Source organism: Dama dama, chromosome 21 (assembly GCF_033118175.1).
Source record: "Dama dama isolate Ldn47 chromosome 21, ASM3311817v1, whole genome shotgun sequence".
Classification (NCBI taxonomy): domain Eukaryota; kingdom Metazoa; phylum Chordata; class Mammalia; order Artiodactyla; family Cervidae; genus Dama; species Dama dama.
The window spans coordinates 68131732-68153937 of record NC_083701.1 but is presented as its reverse complement, the minus strand read 5'-3'; the positions used below and the strand labels follow the sequence as shown (position 1 = coordinate 68153937).

The 22206-nt window shown below is 43.3% G+C and overlaps 2 protein-coding genes across 15 annotated transcripts; one reads left to right on the top strand and one right to left on the bottom strand.

Moving 5' to 3' along the window:
• Positions 1–492: 492 nt before the first annotated feature.
• Positions 493–1891, bottom strand: LOC133042227 (small ubiquitin-related modifier 3-like). The gene is made up of 3 exons (XM_061122765.1): positions 1610–1891; positions 1372–1512; positions 493–573 (listed from the first exon to the last, which is right to left on the bottom strand). The coding sequence occupies exons 1-3, from the start codon at positions 1889–1891 to the stop codon at positions 493–495; spliced, it is 504 nt and encodes a 167-aa protein (XP_060978748.1).
• An 8199-nt stretch (positions 1892–10090) lies between these two features.
• Positions 10091–18391, top strand: PDP1 (pyruvate dehydrogenase phosphatase catalytic subunit 1). Of its 14 annotated transcripts, none has more exons than XM_061123786.1 (5): positions 10113–10226; positions 11012–11046; positions 13820–13956; positions 14254–14388; positions 14532–18391. In XM_061123786.1, the coding sequence occupies exon 5, from the start codon at positions 14576–14578 to the stop codon at positions 16190–16192; it is 1617 nt and encodes a 538-aa protein (XP_060979769.1). In that variant the 5' UTR covers positions 10113–10226; positions 11012–11046; positions 13820–13956; positions 14254–14388; positions 14532–14575; the 3' UTR covers positions 16193–18391. The 14 variants fall into 14 exon arrangements, with proteins under 14 accessions (XP_060979764.1, XP_060979771.1, XP_060979775.1 ...); XM_061123783.1 differs by having other exon boundaries at positions 14250–14388; XM_061123787.1 differs by lacking the exon at positions 10113–10226 and adding an exon at positions 10251–10341 and having other exon boundaries at positions 14250–14388.
• The last annotated feature ends 3815 nt before the right edge of the window (positions 18392–22206 follow it).

Genomic DNA, 22206 nt, shown 5'->3' with positions numbered 1-22206 from the left:
TGAAGACCACACCATAAATATCCCCAAACTACTTATACTTTCTGATTCTAGGCTCCTCACCCTGTTGGCTCTCTCCTCTGGCTCCACTGAAGACTTTTTAAACCCTTCAAAATCTCCAGGGGATTTACCAAGGCGAGCCCCTCCTTTGTTCTCATCTTAATGCAACCTAAGATCACATTGTCCTTTTGTGGAGGGAAGGAGATGACCTTATTACTTCTGGTGGATGATCAAAAAAAATTTTTTTTTCTCCCTCATTCATCTAAGTGATCTCCCCTCTTGAATGACTCATCTTGGGGCTTGTTCATGCTATCTTGTATTATCGGCTAATTTTTTTTTTTTCCGACAGAATACCAAACAATATTTACCATTGACAGTAGTACAGGACAACAAATAATGTACAAAGTGGGGAATAAACACAACAGAACCGGCAGACATCCCGCCCGTGCCCGAACAGCAAGGTACAAATGAACTGCACACTTCTCCAGTGAGGTTTCAGGTGGGCAGGAGATGACGGTGGTCATCCTGCCCAGGTGACCCGAACAGGCCGCCAGGGGCCGCCAGACAGGAGTGAGTCTGCACGGAAGGGCAACGGGACAACCATTGGACGCTGACCAAGACAGACCCCAAAATGCTGCACAGAACCGAAATCACACATAACGTGTAAGCTCCATACCAACTTGGGGAGCAGAGCACGGTCCTTGGAGAGAACCCAGAGGCATCTCTCACTTGTAGCCACACTTTGAAGCAGCTCTTTTACACAAAGACATAACGGCAAAATCAGCAGTATTCTATCTTCCTAGTTTACATATAGACCATCGTTACTCATCAGAAGCAAATACTGGAGGAAATCTGAGGCCCTGGCACTGTGACCACAGCAGATGTGTGGGACTTACTTCCTTTTCTGTTAAGAAGAGGGGAAAAGCCCATTTTCATTGTGTCCGAGCAGCGTCACCAGCCATTGATGGCAATGGGTCCAGGGCCCCATACACCACCTAGGGCAGTGTTACTGCAGAACCTCATACCTTTAAGAAACATTCCAGTCTTTCCCCTTCAACTTTCCTATATTCTGGCAAAGCTTACATTTCTAATATTTAGCATTAAAAAAAAACCCGTGCCACCAATAAACAGTAAGTGAAAGTGTATCTCCTATACTGACCGTGACCCCAAAACTGGCCCCATAGAAGCACCCCCAGAGTGGTGACAGTTCTCTCCATGATTGGAATGAGGGGGGCTCAACACCTGGGGTTAAGATCCCCATCTAGACAGAAAGCAGGCATTCAGGTCACAAGTTGGGAGAATATGTCATAGGAGGAAGGAAAAAACAAATAAGTAAAAAAAAAGCCCAAGTGCCCCTTCACATGGGCATTTTACCCAAACAAAGTTACCAGGGGACAGGCCGAGGGAGGCTGGGGACTGTCGCCGCGGTGGCGCTGACTGCATCAGAGCAAAGTCCTCCTGGGGAATGTCCTCGGTGTCCGAGCCTGCCTGCCGATGGGCTTGACCACACGTGCACTGTTCGACAGCAAACACAGCCCGGCGCCACGAGGGGACGGGGGCTCTAGAGGCCGCCCCCTCCCCCAAGAGGCAGCTGGCCCCGCTGGAGCCCCACCCCCCACCCCTCCGTCTGCTGCTGGAACACATTGATGGTGTTCTCATCGTCCATCTCCAGCTGTGCTGGGGCGTCTGTTTCATTAACTGGTTGTCCATCAAACCTGAATCGAATCTGTCTCATGGACAAGCCCTGGCGCTGGCAGGAGGCCTTTATCAGCTTGCGGAGCGGTGCGTGTCTCTTGATCTTGAACTGGACCCCGGAGCCATCCTGCCCGGCAACCTTAGGGTTGATGTGGTCCTTTTCCCTCTTCACTCTCTCCTTGGGCTTCTCCTGGGACATGGTTGTGCTCAGAGGGCAGCAGGACAGCGGGCAGCGCCCAGGCAAGTGACTCATGCTCTTGGCCCGCCGCAACTGCCTCAGCTAATTTTTTAATGTATAAATCTAAGCACTTTATAACTCAACATTCAGAAAACTAAGATCATCGCACCCGGCCCCATCACCTCATGGCAAATAGATGGGGAAACAGTGGAAACAGTGAGAGACTTTATTTTGGGGGGGGATCCAAAATCACTGCAGATGGGGACTGCAGCCATGAAATTAAAAGATGGTTACTCCTTGGAAGGAACGTTATGACAAACCTAGACAGCATATTAAAAAGCAGAGACATTACTCTGCCAACAAAGGTCCATCTAGTCAAGGCTATAGTTTTTCCAGTAGTCACGTATGGATGTGAGAGTTGGACTATAAAGAAAGCTGAGTGCCGAAGAATTGATGCTTTTGAACTGTGGTGTTGGAGAAGACTCTTGAGTCCCTTGGACTTCAACAAGATCCAACCAGTCCGTCCTAAAGGAGATCAGTCCTGGGTGTTCATTGGAAGGACTGATGTTGAAGCTGAAACTCCAGTACTTTGGCCACCTGATGCAAAGAAGTGACTCATTTGAAAAGACCCTGATACTGGGAAAGATTGAAGGTGGAGGAGAAGGGGACGACAGAGGATGAGATGGTTGGATGGCATCACCGACTGGATAGACATGAGTTTGAGTAAACTCCAGGAGCTAGTGATGGACAGGGAGGCCTGGCGTGCTGCAGTCCATGGGGTCGCAAAGAGTCGGACACGACTGAGCGACTGAACTGAGCTGAACTGAAGCGCTTTACCGAAACAGAAGAATTCTTGGGAGGTAAAGATATTTTTACTATACTATTCGTATTTTCCTTTAGTAAGTATATGAATGAATGAACAAGTGTCAAGGGTGAAAAGCACTGTGGTATGCACAGCCACAGCCCTGTCTAAAAGATGTCCACACCACAGTCCCTTGGAACTGTATGCTGTGTGCTCCATGGCAAGGGGGGATGAAGCTTGCATGTGGATGTACTGTTGCTAATGAACTGACTTTAAGATAAAGAGATTATCCTGGATTATTGCCCAATGGGCCCGATGTAATCACAAGAAGGCAGAAGAATCACAGTGAGAGTGCCCTGAAGATGCTGCTCTCACCCTTTGAAGGTGAAGAAAGGAGCAGTTAGTCAAGGAACTGTAGCAGCTTCTGAACACTGGGTGAGACAGGAAAACAGATCCTCCTCAAAGACTCTAGAAGAGAATGTGGCTCTGCTGACGCACCTTGATTTTAGCCAACAGAGACCCACGTTAGACTTCTCACCTCCAGAACTGCAAGATCTGTGTGCCGTTTTAAGCCATTGAATTTGTGGTAACTTGTTACGGCAGCAATAGGGGACTCATTTTGGTGCTACCACTTTGAGCTATTTGCCAGCCATCATTTCGCATTTTCTTTTAGATTATGATTAACCCTTACAACACTGTTTAGATTTTTAAAGTGTTGAAGATTAACCAGCTAGTAAGCAGCAGAGCTAGGATTTGAACTCAGGTGTCTCTGGCTCCAACTTATGTTCATTTTATAAAATCTCAATGCCTTAAAAAGGGATAAAATCACAACCCAGATACTGTACTTTAGTATATTCTGATTAGACTTCTGGAGTCCATTATTCCTAGCAGAAACTGGACACATAATTCAATAACTCTTACTAACATTCTTCTTGTCTTCTTTCTCTCAAACTTTCCCCTCTCATGTGGATACTGACTAAAGTTAAAAGTGCTTTCTTTCAAACTGAACATATAGCTTTAAACAGATTAAATTATTTACTTCATATATCAACTATAGTTTATTACCAGGGTGTGAACTGAATACATTAGGTGGTGATATTGTTCAGTTACTAAGTCATGCCCAGCTCTTTGTGACCCCATGGACTGCAGGATGCCAGGCTTCCCTGTCCCTCACTATTTCCCATGTTTGCCCAAGTTCATGTCCATTGAGTCAGTGATGCTATCCAACCATCTCATTCTCTGCTGCCCTCTTCTCCTCCTGCCTTCAGTCTTTCCCAGCATCAGGGTCTTTTCCAACGAGTCGGCTCTTCACATCAGATAGCCAAAGTATTGGAGCTTCAGCTTTAGCATCAGTCCTTTCAATGAGTATTCAGGGTTGATTTCCTTTAGGATTAACTGGTTTGATCTCATTGCAGTCCAAGGGACTCTCAAAGAGTTTTCTCAAGCGCCACAATTCAAAACATCAATTCTTTGGTGTTCAGCCTTCTTTAGGTATACATTAGGTATTCACCTACAAATATTTACATCGTTTCCAAGGAAAATATGCTTTTATAGCTGATCTCATGGGATAATGGATGCAGTGACTTGAAGCAGGAAACGTGTCTTCTTTGAAGAAAGAATTCAGCAAAGAGACAGACTGTGAGGCAGAGAAAGCATTTATCAGAAGCAAAGTAGTGTGGAAGAACACAGGTGGAGCTGGAGTGAAGTGTGGAATGAGGATTGTTTACATGGTTTATATATGGACAATGTTCCAGATTGTCTCTGAATAGTCATCTTGCTTGTCTCCATATTTGGCCTGACTCAGGGCCCTCTCTGGTGGATGTGCACTCATCTCTCAGTCAAGATGGATTCCAGTGTGAAGGTTTCTGGGAAGCTGGTGGGACATATTATGGGCTGGCTCCCTCTCCCTCCCTTGAATCCTAAGGACCTTCTCTGTGCCTCTGTGGGCTGGAAAAGCCCCTTGACCACAAGAATGAGAAAAATGTGGTTGCTCTGTCTTTCACTTTGTCAGTCAGGGTCTGATGCTCCTGCTAGTATCTTGAGGTGTCAAGCAGGGGACCAGCTGTGGCTACTCAACTAGCTACAACTGTTTTTCCTGAAAAACCATAACCAAACCCTGCAGTGCTCTGACAAGAATGGCTATTCAGTGATGACACGCTTACTTGTGCAAAACTTACTGCTAGTTACAGACACAGTAACATGGGTGGAAATCCTGCAATTATAAAGATATAGTTTATCCTCAGGTACATAATGAAAATGTGAAACTTTCTGTAGTTTGACATGAGTTCATTACTGGGCATCTATTTTGTGCAGTGGTCACTAAAACATAGTGCCTCAGAATGCAAGATGGATATTCTACTACTTCCTACTTACGTAAACAGTGCAAATCACCCTCAGTGAGAGTCTTCTTCTGTGAAATGGATATAATGGTAACACCTACCTCTTATGAGTGTTATGAGGATACAACCAGACAATGCACTTAGAATAGAGGACAGTATAAAGTAAGCATTCACTACCCATCAGTTCTCACTATTATGCCAAGCTGTGGGTGTATATGGGTATATAAAAGAGACATGATCCCTGTCCTTGGGAAGCTTATACTCTTACAGGTATGGTGTCCAGGTAAGCAGAGAATTATAGTTTTTAAGAAGTGTGTAGATCAGCAGCTACTACTTTTGAGTACATAGTGTGGGGGCTTTTGCTGAAGTCTGCAGATTGGCATGGCCTGCTTCAGGGGCACTCATGACCTGGTACCTACTGTAAAGTGCTCTAGATCCACCCCAAGGTTTCAGCTCCCCTGAAACCTTTCACCTTTTACCTTTTGTATTCTGAAGAATTGTCTATAGAGACACACTGAAAAAGTGTAATTTTTTACAGCCTAGCTGTCTGATGGCTAGACAATAAAACCCCTCCCCCTACGCACATCATCGTTAATACTCAAAGATAACCCCATTAGTAGGGATTTCTGAAGGAAAGCAACCCCAGATACCCACTTTCCATATTCGTTGTCATGTTAAGTCAATGCAGGAGATTTTTGTTTCTAATTTGGCAAGAGAACAATGATACATATATTACCCTCAAACTACTACTACTTCGTGAATTCTGATGAGAATGGACTACTTTTTAAAAAAATATTAAATAAGTCTGAATGCACCTATAACCTCTGACCCACAAGAAATGAGTCACAGTATATGATTTGCTTCTTTCTTACAGATGATTTGTTGATCTCAGCACGTAACTCCAAATAAATTTAATTTGAAAGCAATTCTCACCCCCAGGATAATAAAACAAGTACCTAATGCTTAATAGTAAGTACTTGCTGATTTCTTATCCAAGACCTGGAGGGAAGAAGGAGCTAAAGACTGTCTAGCAGCCTCTCTTTCCTCTAATTGTTGATTTTGGCAAAGGCCACCGTTAACTCACTAGCCATCAGGCGAACAGCATCTCAGACCCACTTGCAAGTCTATTTTAAGCTTCCTGTCTGGCACCACTGAGATTCTACTGGACCATCTCCATGTTGTCACAGCTAACCTCCAATAACCCAAGAGTTTATATCATCCACCCATAAGAATACCAGGCCAATCTGGCTAAGCACTTGCTCATTTCCAGGTTTATTCTAGGGCAAGAAAATGACTATGTGTTAAGGGTGTAATTCAGGTACTGACTTTCATTTTTGGTGTCACAAAAAGCATTCTGTTAACAAAAATAGGTATTTTTTGCACAGTGCTTTCCTTGTACTGGAGTATTTGAGAAGCCCCCTCCTCCTTTCTCCTTGCCCGCCCTTACAAAAATCCTGGGTTGTTTGGTGCTATTTTTCCACACCTTCCAATGTTAGTGTCAACAGGTGTTCTGGTGGCTAAAACAGTCTGTGAGATCAGAGCAGCAAACCCACAGACCTGCTCTGGCCTTGGCCAGATGGCCATGTGATAAAAGGTGCACTTCTGAAGCATTACTTTGCCAACAAGGGTCCGTCTAGTCAAGGCTATGGTTTTTCCAATGGTCATGTATGGATGTGAGAGCTGGACTGTGAAGAAAGCTGAGCGCTGAAAAATTGATGCTTTTGAACTATGGTGTTGGAGAAGACTCTTCAGAGTCCCTTGGACTGCAAGGAGATCCAACTAGTCCATCCTAAAGGAGATAGGTCCTGGGTGTTCATTGGAAGGACTGATGCTGAAGCTGAAACTCCAATACTTTGGCCACCTCATGTGAAGAGTTGACTCATTGGAAAAGACCCTGATGCTGGGAGGGATTGGGGGCAGGAGAAGGGGACAACAGAGGATGAGATGGCATCACCGACTCGATGGGCATGAGTTTGAGTCAACTCCGGGAGTTGGTGATGGACAGGGAGGCCTGGCATGCTGCGATTCATGGGGTCGCAAAGAGTTGGACACGACTGAGCGACTGAACTGAACTGAACTGAACTGAACTGAACTGAAGCAAGCCTATTCACTGGGTGGCTAAAAGGAGCTCCATTTAGAGACAGGAGGAAAGCCAGGCCAGAGGGGAGACAAGGCTGAGATACTAAAGAACCTCCCCCAGTGGTACAAGCAATTGGTTCCTGTGCAGAAGGACTATAACTTTATTTACAACATACATGTCACAGAATCATATAACTTTGCAGCTAGAGAACAAAACTTACACCTCTAAATGACTTTTATTGTAAAGCCATTGCTTTGGGGGATCCTTTATTCTGATTCCAGAAATACTTTGGCATTGCCTTCAAGTCTCAGGACAAATTCTTTTGACTATATTTAGTGGTGGCAAATATCAATTTTTTGAGAGTAGGTGTTATTTTCAGAAATAAGTTGTTCAAAACTAAGAATATTACCAAGAGAGAATCAATACTATTTTGGAATAAAAACCAAGGTACCAGTTATAGTAAAATAAGTTGGAGTTTCCTGTGCAGATCCAAAAACAATTTGAAAAGGTCATTTTTAAAGGGCTCTGAATAATGGCAATACTGGTGTGGAATAAGGTATATGCTACCAAGGTGATCTAAAGAGATCATTGCTATGGCTATATATATATCTTGGAGTCTCATGACTTTATTTTCACAATAGAAAAAGTTTTATAGACAGCAAACTAGCCTATTGTAAACTTCATTTCTGAGTCCTCAGGCAGAAACTCTCAAAATAAAAATCCACTTACATTCAACTACCTGGTCTCCATGTCTGTAAAGTAGGGGTTAAGAGGCAGTGACATTCCTCATGTAAATAAATCACCTTAACCTGATATCCTAAGGTTATAAGACTCTCCACTCTATTAATAATTGCTTAGTATTTAGCTGTATAATCGCTTAGTATTTAGTATTTAGCTGTAGAATATATTCTACTTGAGTGTATTCATCTCCTACCTCCAGTCTTTAATAAAACAAACACACTCACCTGGACTTGTCTATAATATTAATAATAGCTGATACTTACACAGCCCTTACTACTTGCTTGTACTTACTCAGCATGATATATATATATAGCAACTCACTTAATACAAACCTGTGAGGGTAAAAAGTTTTAAAATGTTACTATTTTTATTCCTATCTTATATATGAAAGAACTGAGCCAGGAAGAAGTTACCCAAGACCACATAGCAAGAGTCAGAGCTGGAACTGGAATTCAGGTAGTCTAGCTCCAGCTGTGTTCTTACTCACTCCGCTATACCACCCTATATTGCCTCTATGAGACTATGGAAAACATACATAAATCAGATACTCAACAGAATAAAAGACCATGAAAAAAAATACTTACCAACTTATGGGAAGCTCATTTGAGAAGTAAAAAAGAGGGGTTGATGTGAGGCAGATAGACCCATGTAAAATGGATGAAGGCCACATAAAAATAGCCACAAGAGTTCCGTGGGCAGCCTGGGGCTGGGCCAAAATATTCTCTATTTCAAGAATAGAGGAGGCAGCTGGAAAGATCTAGGAGCTATAAAGAACCAGTTCCTGGCACTGTTTTGTGTCTATAAAATTTATCCTTTATTACATAAAATCAGATAGTGCAAATTAACAAAAACAAAACTCCACAATACTGTTAATATGACAGCTTTTATAGCCTGCGCACATCAATTTGGGAATTTTATCGGCTAGTAAGCAGATATGCTTAACAAATCAGTTAACTGTTTTTAACAGTAGGCAGGCTAAGTGCAATGATCTATCTGATACCATCTCCAAAGAAGTTTTCAGAAGCCACTATCAATGACTCGGTTAATAAAGAGGGGATTACGTGTGGACAGAAGCAAGTGAAGCAGTCCCGGCCATGTCTACCCTTTAACCAAGACTGCCAAGGCCACCCCAATCCAGCTTGCAGAAGTGGAAATTGATTCTCACGGAGCGGAAGTGACTTGGGTGATGGTCCTGACACAGAAAGTCCAGGGTTCTTCCCATTTTCACATTGTGCGTTCTACTCTTTTCCTATTCACGGCAAATAAACACTGATTTCAAAGCCCTTCAGAAAACGTGGTGTGCCTACAATGCGGGAGACCTGGGTTCAATGCCTGGGTCGGGAAGATCTCCTGGAGAAGGAAATGGCAGCCCACTCCAGTACTCTTGCATGGAAGAGTCCATGGATGGAGGACCCTGGCAGGCTATAGTCCATGGGGTCGCAAAGGGTCTGACACGACTGAGCGACTTCACTTTCTTTCTTTCAGAAAATGTGACCACACACACCTACTCGACAGTGTCAAGAATTCCTTCATCACAACCTCCTCTGGCTGCTGTTCAGACTGCCTTTCTCTCCCTGGGCCCTGAGACTTGTCCAGAAAATAACAGAAAACATGCTCCAAAGTCAACGCTCCGAAAAGAATCCATGAACCAGGCCTCAGATACACTGGGGTTCTCTCATGTCTTGTTATTCCAGGTAGGGCCGTCTCTGGGAATTTAGCTTCCCGTTGGGAAGGGAGCCTCCTCTCGAAGCCTAAACCTACGAAGCCCCAGCCCACCCCCGTAAGGAGGGAAGAAGGCTCGCCGAGGTGCCGGGGCGTCATGGAAGCCTGTCTGCGGGAAACGGCCGTTCACCGGCCCTGCCCGCTCGGGGACGCTCGTGCGGACCCGGGCGCTTCCTCCCTCCAGGCCCTTCAGTCAAGCCCGCGACCGCGCGCGGCCCCGCCTTCACCCGGCTATAGCGGGTGCGGGAGCGGGCGCGGGCGCGGGCGCGGGCGCGGTCACGTGAGGCGGGCCCTCGGAGCCAATGGGCAGCTCACGCGGAGTGGATGGGCGTGTCTGACCCTCGTGACGTCACAAAGCGGGCGGGGAGCGAGCGGCTCTTCCGCCCCCACGCGCCGAGCGGCTGCCCGCTCTGCTGCGCCCCGCCCCCTCGCCACTGCGCACCCAATGGGAAGGCGGGAAGCGCTCGGGCCCGAACTTTCGGGCGGGGCAGGGCGGGGGCCCGGCTTGGCTTGGGGGGGGGCGGGAGGGGGCGGGGCGGAGTGGGCCGGCCTGGGGCCCGGGGCCGCGCTCCCGGGAGTCGCGGCGGCTCGTGAGTAAGGACCGCCGGGAGGTGCCCCCGCCGCCACCGCCTCCTCGCTGAGAAGAAGCGGCTCCTCCCCCTGCCGTGCCCGGTTCGTATTCCCTCACCCCAGCGCCGAGCCGCACCGTCCGGAATCCTCCTCCGCCCGCCCGAAGTTGTGAGGGGGGCGGCCGGCGCGCGTGAGGAGACGAGCCTGGGGGCGCCAGGTGCGCTCTCGAGGGGCGTCGGGGCCGCGGCGGGCGTGACTGCGCCAGAGGGCTGCCCGCGGGGCTCCAGGTCCGGGGCGGGGGTGTGGGCCCGCTGGCCGCGCCCGGGGCGCCGTGAGGGCCGGCGCGAGGGTGGATTCCGGGGCAGGTGCGGCTCAGGTGGCGCGGAGTCGCTCGGCCTGAGGATTCCCCCCCCTCACACGCACACCCCGGTTCCAGGGTGACCCCGCGGGCCGACCCTCGGTTTTCAGGTCTGCGGCCGGCGCGGCGTGGGCGGGCGGAGGATGCCGCGCTCCCGTGGGCTCCGCGCCGGGGCTGGATGGACGGGCCGGTCCCGGGGCGCGCCTCCGCGGGCCTCCGGGCCCCCGCCGCCTCCAGCTGTAGCTCCGCGGCTCCCGAGGGGTGGGTTTGTTGGTTAGGTTTCCGCCCTCCTCCCCACTCCCTGTCTTGCGCCTCCATCCTCTTTCCCCAACCCCACCCCACCCCACCCCACCTCCTAGCCACATTCACCCGGCTGCAGCGAGACCTCGCCCCTCCTCCTGTCGCGCCTCCCCTGCCGACGCCTCCTCTAACGAGCATCTCTGCCTTGCTTTTCAATGGGCCGGTGCCGCTGTTGCTGCTGCTCTCCGCGCGGGTTGTGGATGTTGTCGGCTCCGTGTTGTGATGACAGGAGAATGTGTGTGTGTCCCGGGCCCAGACGAATTGGTAGGTATTCCCTTAACTACCTGGCGTTGGGTACCCAGGAAGGATGATGACTGATTTTGCGTGTGGATGGTCTTAGGTGGGTCTGTGTGGAATGAAGAGGTGAGGTAGGTAGAAAAGAGGGGGGGGTGTACAAAGGGATCCTGCACCAGGATAGCAGTTGATGCCTTAAGTGAGTGCCATTTTCAGGTAGGGTACAAAGGAAACTGATCAAACAAGTGCTGACTTGGGGCTTCGGAGTCTTCCAAAGGCAGCCGGTTTCTTCATTCATATAGAGATAACAGGAGCTGTGAAATGGCTAAACATTGCCCAAAAATGCTGAAAAATCGCAGAGAGTCTTTATGCAGGGTGTTTAATGCAATCGGATTACATAAACTGGGGTTCTGACACATTTAATGATTAGTATAGCTTTTTTTTTTTTCCCATTTACACCAAAAGCTTTGCAGAGCTGAAGAGCTCTGGAGTCGGGGCAGTAATTGCATTCTCTAATTAGTTTGTTCTGAGAGTTTATTGATAAAGTGGAATCATTTCCTGGCACAAGCCCTGCAGAGTACATCAGTAAGAATGGATGGGTCTCTTTTCTGTTTCTCCTTACAGCTCATCTTGCCTTATTAGTCAGTGGCAAAATCTGCCTAAGACTAAGATGCTGTATCTAAGGTGGCTAAGTCTGGATCATGGGATGGGAATTTTTAAGTGAAATTGTGGCCATAAATAACTTGAAAATTTGACGGTGCTTCAGTTTACCACAGCTGTACCTTGCTGCTGTTCTTACTGCCGCATCAGAACCCTTTAACTTCATTGATTTAGCAAGTTGTCAACAAGAGTTTTGATTTCATGGAGTTTTGTTGTTGAATCACAGGATATTCAGAAGGATACTCAAGAGTTTTTTGAATGTTAACTTACGGTTTATGAAAGCATTCGAAAGTACATTGACTTCTAGGAGTAACTGGTCTGATGAAGAGAGTATGTCATTTGTACTGGTGGTGAACAAATGCTCCTTAATCACAGAGTAGGTAACTTCCCTCAGAATTTGACTTTTAGAGGCATGTTGGGAGTCTCAGTCCATACTCAGTCCATAAACCCCTGAGTAATTGAAGGATCGAGTTAATAAAATTGACTCTCTGCTTTTTTTTTTTAATCTTGAGAATTTATGCCTGAGGGGAAAATGTATGTTACTTGAGTGCCTGGTGTTTGAATTTACCTATTCAAAGCATCTGCTGCATGAATCAGTTCTTTTGCCAAAATAGTTCATTTTGCAGTCAATTAGAAAAACAGGAGGATTGTCAAAACAAAGGAATTTAAGGAAAGTGTGGGTTTCCTGGTCTTGTTATTTCTTCATCAGATGTCATATAGCCCAATTCTGTTACACATCTGTCTCTCAAACCCTGCCTCCAAACACAAACAGTACTTTGATTCAATCTACATTCCATACAGAAACACAGGTATTTTTTGTCCTCTAAAATTCTTACATGTTAAAGTAAGCTTAAATGCAGACATATATAAACTTACAGAGAAAATTTATTTTCATGAAAATTGGTATGTTTACATTTTTAATAATAGAAATAATCTTCATACAAAGTATGAAATGAGTCCATGTGCTTTCTGCATACAAACCTAGCAAGAGTTATGGTTCATATCTGAAAGCCAGTGTCATGTGGCCCAGCGTTTTAGCACATCTCCTGGCTCAGTCATGTACACTTAACCTTTGGATGACTTTCAGGTATTCAGTTTGAAGTGCTGTTATTTAAGTGGTTGTTCTTGATAGATTCCTGTTTTTCTGGAACTTCTGTCTTTCAAGACTGCCTTTCAGACGTTATTTAGTTATTGCTCTTATTTCAAGAATTCTATTCCTTACCTTCTCTTGCCTAATCTTGTTTTCAATTTTGTAAACGAATTTCTTCTTAAATAATGTAGTTAAAATAACAGTACATTCTATCACATGCAAAAGGGGTTCTATATAACTTGCTTACACAGTGCTTGTTACCGAAGCAAATTCAGTGTTTGCTCCCTGCATTCCGTTTATCATTTTTCTAACTGTTTTTCAAAAGAGGGTATGTGAAAATAATGTAATAATATAGCTAATACTCTATGATATTTGTAAAATTTTTTCTTAATATGTTCAACCTTAGGAAAAAATAGTTGATATTAAGGCTCAAGTGATTTTCTATTCCTTATTCCTTTTTGTTTATTGCATTTGTTTCCTTATATAAGATATTTCTAAAGCCTATTTGTTTATAGGCCAGGTGAATACTTTGAGGCAATACCTCAAGAATTCAGGGGAAATGTGTGTTACAAGAGGGATTCTTTTCTTGTATACATTACCTGGCTTAGTGGTACATGTTTATTACGTTTTCTAGATAAATGCTCATCAAAATATTTTCAGTGTTCCACTTCCAGATATAAGTGATACGATTTTCATTTATTCACAAGTATAATGCTCTACCTTTCTAAGCCAAACCTTAGTCCATTAGACTACTGTTTCACTGTTTATTAATTTCCAAGGGCAAATAGATAACCATTTTTTAAAATGTAAGAGAATGGTTTTCTGGGGGTAAATTCTACTTGGGGTCTGTAATAGATGAAGATCATATTTCTGTAGCTTTCTTTTACGGCTGATAGGCAGAGGAGAATACTAACAAGTAAATTAAGTTCCAGAACTGAGACCATTTATGTTACTAACAAAGTTTTAGAGCTACTAAAATACTTGCTTTTTTTTTTTTAATCACAAAAAATACAGTAAAATTAATGAATAAATGAAACCTGCCCACTTTTCCAGGATTATTTGGTGACTTGGTGGCAGACCTGTGTCCCTAAACTTGCCAAATCGGCACAGTGGTCTGGAGAAGCATTGTTTGCAAGACCATCTCCTGGATACAAGGAGGGCATTTTGGAACTTCTATTTTTATCCATTATGTAAGATTTTTCTTGTACGTGTTAATTATAGTGACATATGTATATATTGTACCAATAATTCATGAATACACACAGGTTGAGGCTGCATCCCAACACGTATATGGTGATACCCAGGTGTATCAAGTGCTAACCATTGAACATGGCTCTATAAACAGGATCTTCATAAATGGGAGAAGTCCCTGTGCAATATGGGAGACCCATGGCCTTTTTTAAGGATAAAGAGAAGGGTAATTGGCCAGGTCTACTGCCACTGCATAATGTTATATAACCTTCATCTCCTCCGCTCTTCCCAGCCAGATCTGTTGTACATTCTGCCCAGTTTGTGCTGCATAAAGAAATACAAAGAGAAAAGTAAAGCTAGAAGACAGTTTGCTCCTGGCTCCATTAAGTAATCAAGTGCGCTTGGCAGAGATCCTGTAGAGATAGTACATGGTATGTGTGTAAAATATAGTACCTTAGGAGGCACAGGACACTTGTAAATTCACCTGCTAAATATCTGTTATGAAAGCAAAAATAGATTAAATAATCTGAATGTAACTTTTTTCTTTGTGCTTACCTGTGAAATTGCTGTCTAGGAATCCCAGTCAGAAGTTCCAGCTTGCCACTGTTCTCTGATGCCATGCCAGCACCAACTCAACTGTTTTTCCCTCTGATTCGTAACTGTGAACTGAGCAGAATCTATGGCACTGCATGTTACTGCCACCACAAACATCTCTGCTGCTCACCCCCTTATATTCTGCAGAGTCGCCCAAGATACGCACCCCATCCAGCGTATGCTACCTTTTACAGGCCAAAGGAGAGCTGGTGGCAGTACACCCAAGGAAGGAGATATGCTTCCACGCCGCAGAAGTTTTACCTCACACCTCCCCAAGTCAATAGCATCCTAAAAGCTAATGAGTACAGTTTCAAAGTGCCAGAATTTGATGGCAAAAATGTCAGTTCTGTCCTTGGATTTGACAGCAATCAGCTGCCCGCAAACGCACCCATTGAGGACCGGAGGAGTGCAGCAACCTGCTTGCAGACCAGAGGGATGCTTTTGGGGGTTTTCGATGGCCACGCAGGCTGTGCTTGCTCCCAGGCAGTTAGTGAAAGACTCTTTTATTATATTGCTGTCTCTTTGTTACCCCACGAGACTTTGCTGGAGATCGAAAATGCCGTGGAGAGCGGTCGAGCCCTACTACCCATTCTCCAGTGGCACAAGCACCCCAACGATTACTTCAGTAAGGAGGCGTCCAAGTTATATTTCAACAGCTTGAGGACTTACTGGCAAGAGCTTATTGACCTCAACACTGGGGAGTCAACTGATATTGATGTTAAGGAGGCTTTGATTAATGCTTTCAAGAGGCTTGATAATGACATCTCCTTGGAGGCTCAAGTCGGAGATCCCAATTCTTTCCTCAACTACCTGGTGCTTCGAGTGGCATTTTCTGGGGCCACAGCTTGCGTGGCCCACGTGGATGGTGTTGACCTTCATGTGGCCAACACTGGCGATAGCAGAGCCATGCTGGGGGTGCAGGAAGAGGACGGCTCTTGGTCGGCAGTCACGCTATCTAATGACCACAATGCTCAGAATGAGAGAGAAGTGGAACGGCTGAAACTGGAGCACCCCAAGAACGAGGCCAAGAGTGTGGTGAAACAGGATCGGCTGCTTGGCTTGCTGATGCCTTTTCGGGCTTTTGGAGATGTCAAGTTCAAATGGAGCATTGACCTTCAGAAGAGAGTGATAGAATCTGGCCCAGACCAGTTGAATGACAATGAATACACCAAGTTCATCCCTCCTAATTATTACACACCTCCTTATCTCACTGCTGAACCAGAAGTAACTTACCACCGATTAAGGCCACAGGATAAATTTCTGATACTGGCAACTGATGGGCTATGGGAGACAATGCACAGGCAGGATGTGGTTAGGATTGTGGGTGAGTACCTAACAGGCATGCATCACCAGCAGCCAATAGCCGTTGGTGGCTATAAGGTGACTCTGGGGCAGATGCATGGCCTTTTAACAGAACGGAGAGCTAAGATGTCATCAGTGTTTGAGGACCAGAATGCAGCAACCCACCTTATTCGCCATGCTGTGGGCAACAATGAGTTTGGGGCTGTTGATCATGAGCGCCTCTCCAAAATGCTTAGTCTTCCTGAAGAGCTTGCTCGGATGTACAGAGATGACATTACAATCATTGTAGTTCAGTTCAATTCTCATGTTGTAGGGGCATATCAAAACCAGGAACAGTGAGTGGGTCTTACCAAGGCGATTCTCAAATAGATTTAAAGGACAGATAGTTTTTTTTTGTTTTTTTTTTTTTAAAGATAATACTGTAGTAAATAGTTCCAGTGGGTCATTCTCAGCATTTCTCTATTTGATACTCTAGTCTGCTGGGTAGTCCAAATTGACTTTGTAGCAGAGTGGCAGGATCCTGAGAGTCTCGTTCGGCTTAGTTTGGACCTCACAGCTCCTGCAGTTGAGGCCCATCAGTTCCTTAACCACAGATGGCTTAGGACATTGGCTGCTTTTATCAATCTGAGAAAATCAGGATGACCTGGCTAACAGGGTTTTGAGTTGGCCCAAAGCAAGGAACTTGCTGGGCGTATTCTTTTGGTAAAATGAAGAAACATTACTGTTCACACCTGCAGACCCCTTTCATCACCAAGATTCCAGTGTACGTGAGAACATATATTTATTGCATGATTTCCTAGATGTATAACCTGTGCATTATTCATGAACTTTATTTTAACCCAAAGTAGTTTTCAAATCCACTACTTTAAGCCATAAAGGACCGAGAACCAGGCAATTTGAATTTGTCAGTGTGTGTGATCATTTGACTTGGAATGTTTCTTAATGAGAAAACACTAACCCTTCACCCAATTACCTAATGTATTTGGAACATTTTCTATTTTGCCAAGCAGTTGAAGACAATAAAGGTGTTTTATCTTCTCTTATTGGTGTTAAATAAAGGGGAGAAAAAGTCTTAGTTTATATTAATGAAAAGCTTTATTTAGTTTGAAATGAAAGATCCAGAATGAAGAGAAGAGACTGATATGTTCAATTATGGTCATCTGCATCCACCAGCACATCACTCTTATCATGTAAACCCCTGAAGTGTGGCATGCTCTAAGTGTGTGGTGGGTAGACTGCTGCTGAGAAATCACACTTCTAATTAAATAGTGGTAAGAATTTTTGTCATGTTTGGAATTTTAAGGATGACATATTAAAAATTTACATAATTTGGGGGAGTAAAGTTTAAATATTACCTTCAGGTGTTGAGATGAAGTTTTTTGTTGTTGTTTTTCCCCACTCAGGTATAGGTCAATTTAAATAATTGGTTTAAAGATTACTAAATGCTTTAAACATATTGTAGCTTATAAATAGAAATGTTAACGTACATACATGAGAAATTCTTTAAAGTAACTATTGTGCATGCCTGATGCTTAATGGAACACTTAATAGCATCAAATATTGTTTGCAGCAGTCTCCGTAATTATATGCAGACCCTTCCAACGCTTTATCAAAGTAAATGAAAATAAATATATTCAGATTGGCTTTTGGGGAGCTTATTTGATATGCATCAAATGGTGTTTTGTTCCTGTGTTTAATGGTGATTCGTGTACAGCTGTGCATATATTTCATCACTTATTCTAGCATCACTGTTAAAAGAATGGCTATGACTATGTTCAATTTTCACATAAGTTATAATACAGAACATGATCTGTTTTCCCTCGTGTAATTAGTTGAGGGGTGTTTAGGAGGCCTTGCAGATTTCTGTAGAATACTGAACTAGATATTCAAGGACTCTGGACTGTGGACACCGAAGCAAGGTAGAATTGGCTGCAGAATTTATTCCAATTGAAAATAGACTCTGGAAGATTGCCGCTTACAAGACCATATAATGTTTGTTTTCTGAGGCCTTTCCCCCCCCCCCCCCCCCCTTTTTTCCCTCCTTTGGTCACCTTGGAAATTTTCTCCCAGCTGGTATTTTGGAGGGGAAAAAGCTATTATACTATATACTTATTTATAAATGTTTTGACAGAGACTTCATTTTTTAATGGAATGTATGTAGAATACAGTAGCAATTAAAACTCATTTTCAGGCTACTACTTGAATTTCTCTTGAACACCTTTACTAAAGAGTTCCATATTATACTTAATAAAGTCTCATCTCTATATAGTACAGTATATATAAATTTGGTTTCTTTTGGTCATGATCAAGATAGTAGTTATTATTACACAAGAAACTTTGCTCTTATTATTACACAAGAAACTTGGTCTGCGGTCTAAAAGCTGGTTGTGTTAAGCCTGTAGTATTAACAGTGTGGAAATTAAAAGAGTTGGATGTTAAAAATTTGAATGTATTATCATCTAAAAGAAGTTTTGATTTTATTGTAATTGGTTGTCACTGTGATGTGATACCTAGAATTAAAGAATACATGTAAACTTTCATTGTATTCAGCCTTTCTTAAGCATTTTTAATTTATACTTTCTAACGTGTCACTTTCTGTATTTAGTCAGTGGCTCATGGTATTTATAGTATGTCCTTAGCTAGTTAAATGCAATGGTGTTATGGTACATAGTACTTGGAAGGAAGAAAAGTCTTATAAAAGATTTATCTGTGTGAAGAAATGTGAAAAGTTTATGTATTATATAGTGAATAGTCAGAAATGCCCACAGTGAATTAAAGCTTTGTATCTGCTTTGTGAAAGAACGACCTGTGTGGTTTTTTAATTAATAGATTCATTAGATGCTTTCTATGGTGATAGGTTATACTTAACTTTAGGATCCTCTAGATAGGTAGTACTTTTTAAAAAACTGGGGTATACTTTACATTCAATAAAATGCACAGATTTTAAATGTGTAATTTGAGATTTGGTAACCACAACCCCAGTAAAGATACAGGACTTTTGCATTACTCCAGCAGAAAATTCCCTCATGCCCCTTTCTGGTTAATCCTTCCCCATAGAACTATTGTTCTGACTTCTGTCACCATATATTAGTGTTACTTGTTCTAGAAATTCATATAAATGAAATCATGTAATATGTACTCTTTCGTATATGACTTTTGTTCATTTTTTTTTAGATTCACTTATGTTGAGTGTATGCATAATCTCCTCTTTATTACCAAGTAGCATTCCATAGTATGAATAGAATAGTTTATCTACTGCTGATGTGCATCATCAGCCCCTTCTTCTCCCCCTTAAAAGCTAACTTAGGTTATCAATTCCCAGGGATATTATTTGATTGAAGTATAGATTTAACATCAAAAACATGATAGATTACAAACGAGTTTTATCTTCCATACCTTAATGGTAGGACTTTTAAAAAAAATGCCCTTTAAACAAGCAATGAAAATGAAACTTGGTGAAAAATTTGGGGGGATTGGAGAGCATTCCTTCGCTAATGACTTCTCTGTACCTCTCCCATTGATAACTTTATTGAGTTAAAAAGTTCATTAACTGAGCTGATGACTATCCTATAAAAAATAGACAAGTTATACCTTGGTTTTTCCTGTTTGCTTTTCTTTTTTTCTTTATTTATCTTTAATTGAAGGATAATTACAATATTGTGTTGGTTTCTGCCATACATCAACATGGATCAGCCATAGGTATATATATGTCCCCTCCAGTTTTTGATGGTCTTGGTTTATTACTCCCATCAGCCATAGCTAGGATTGGGATGGGAAAGGAAGTGGATTAAATGCTGACTGTTAAATTGGGACTAGAATAATGTAACTCACTTGAATATCTCAGCTTTTTAAAAAAATTAATTCTTCCTAGACCAAGATTTCCTGCTCACTAGTCAAACACATGCCTGAATATGCGTTATCGTTAGCTTTGTCTTTGGGTGTAGTAAGAGGGTCTAGACAACTGCTATCCTTAGTCTGTTCATTAACATACCTTAATTCTGACCTTTTTCATAAATAATAAAACAACTACTATTTACTGTAGCTGAGACCTGAACATGCTGGGTAAATGGTATCTAAATAAACTTGTTACAGTATGAAGGTCACTTTTTGTTCCTTTCAGAAGTAACTTTGAAAGCCAAGCTTAATCCTGTTAAATCCAGCCAGCCTGGTTCTTATGACAAAATTTATACCTTGGATTGAATCCTAACAGTATGCAGCATTGTCTTCTAAATAGCTTGCAAATTTTAAGTCTTCAAAGTAAATATATCAAGAAAGATGAAATTCACACATTTCATGTTCCATTAATCATTATTCAATGCATATACTCTAAGGACCACACAGTTTAGGCTCAGTAATATAGCCAATATTTAGGTTCCTAAAATGTATACGTCTGGTTTTAAGTTCTAATAATTTTTTAACTTTATCTTGTTTGTCCATCAGGGTTTTCAATTAAGGTCAAGGCCTGTGGATTTTGTTTGTTTTTCTGAGCCAACACAATATTGAATAAAAAACATTCTGCATCCACTTTATTTTACATTAGAGATGTATAATCAATTTTAAAAGAAGCCTAAGTGAACTTTAAGAAGTTCTCTTCTTCATTTGTCAGAAGTTAACATTTCAACCTAGATATAGAGAAGTAATTTATTCCAGTAATTTCAGTTTTGTTTTATAGGTAAAAACCAATGATTTCTAAAACTTGAACTAGTTCCCTGTTGCAAAGAATATTCAAAAGAAAAAATTAAAGTACCAGGGTACAGATAGGCCCATCACGAGTTTAGCCCTCTAGAGGAGAAGGCTTCCTGTGTTCATTGGAAGAGGCCTCAAAAACTCAATTTTCAAGTGAGTCAATTGGACCCCCAAAGTCAGCTTATTTCCCCCAGTAAAACTTTGCTAAATGGTCCCCATCTAACCCTTGTCCCCTCCCCCAGCTCCTTTTACACAGATTGGGAGAAGTGTTCCTTTGAGGATCTGCCAAGCACTTTAGCAGCTGTTTGGAAGTACCTAGTACCTAGCTCCAAAATAACTCAGTATTTCATGTTGGTTCACCTTCATGCCCTGAGGGGCGTTTAATACTCTGTCTTTAAGAGTCACACCTCTCTGCTTTTCTAAGCTATACCAGGGTCACTGACACGTCTGTCTTCAGCACACACTCAACCAAACTGAACATTCAGACTACTACAGTGCATGGAGGTTCCTGGAGAAGGAAATGACAACCCACTCTAGTATTCTTGCCTGGAAAATCCCACGGACAGAGGAGCCTGACCATGTCGCAAAGAGGCGGACACGACTGAAGCGCCTTAGCAGGCACGGGTGCAAGGAGGTTAGTCATCACATTCAGCCCTTTAGAAACCTCAAACCTGGAGTTCGGAGCCACACCAAGCAGCCAAGAAGAGTCAAAGAACCAAAGATTTTTATCTTCACCTGCAGTGATTTAATCAGTCCATCTCCTTGAACAACAAGACCAATTCGATTGGCTGGCAGTGTTGACTGAGAGGCCAGCCTTCAAGCATGAAAACTGAGAAGAGTGGGAAATGTGAAACAAGATCTAAGGGGAGAAAAAGGGAAAGGTGAGGAAAGAGGGGTGTGATTAGAGGCAGTAAAGGGGGCAGGGAGCATCAGGTCGTCTGACACCCTGGACCAGTGACGGGGACAGAAGCAAAACGGGAAAGACGGCAGGCAGCCAAATAGTGGTGAGGTAAGGGAGTTTAAAAACATTTTTAAGCCCTTATGAAATCATGGATTTTATGCTTGGGCTGCAGCAGTTGGAGTGCAAAGCAGTTTCCATTAGCGTGACCATTTCGTCTTGGCTCATTAGATAAGAGGGACAAAGCAAAGTCTTAGGCCATATGTAAGGGGATCTGTGGTGCCCAGATGGACAGATTTCTCAAAAGAACTTTGCTCAGAAATTAATTTTTCTTGCTGCAAATCTGGGGACAGGTTAAACAGTAATTTCACCTGATGAAAACAGAAACTAGATCGTTAAAGCTCTGGTGTTTGCAGACCAGAGAGAGTGCATTACTAAACCGAGCCTCACGACTTGCTTAGAGGGGCAAAGATAGCCTCAGGTATAACCAGAAACTCCAGTGACCCTGCAGCCTTCGTGATACTAACAATAACCACAATCACTCTTTGTGGAGCAGTTGCCATGTGCCAGGTCCTGTGGAAAGTATACTGTATATTTTCTCATTTAATCCTGTGCTGCTGGTCTCATATGGTTCTTCAGCCCCTTCACTAAACCCTCTGTGCCCTGCTCTGCGCGCCTGGAAGCCCAGCTCTCCAGCTGCTCTGCCAGGCTCTCTCGTCTCCTGATTCCCATTCCATTCAGCCCATAGGCAGCACCCGCAGGTGAGATG

What these genes read in the sequence shown, in the direction of transcription:
- LOC133042227 (XM_061122765.1), bottom strand. Translation starts at nt 1,891, where the DNA reads ATGTCCCAGGAGAAGCCCAAGGAGAGAGTGAAGAGGGAAAAGGACCAC. An exon ending in AGCAGACGGAGGGGTGGGGG is followed by an intron (nt 1,513 to 1,609) that starts GTGGGGCTCCAG and finishes GCTGTCGAACAG; the next exon opens with TGCACGTGTGGTCAAGCCCA. An exon ending in CCCCTGGTAACTTTGTTTGG is followed by an intron (nt 574 to 1,371) that starts GTAAAATGCCCA and finishes CCTTCCGTGCAG; the next exon opens with ACTCACTCCTGTCTGGCGGC.
- PDP1 (XM_061123781.1), top strand. Translation starts at nt 11,016, where the DNA reads ATGTGTGTGTGTCCCGGGCCCAGACGAATTG. An exon ending in TCCCGGGCCCAGACGAATTG is followed by an intron (nt 11,047 to 14,531) that starts GTAGGTATTCCC and finishes ATTGCTGTCTAG; the next exon opens with GAATCCCAGTCAGAAGTTCC.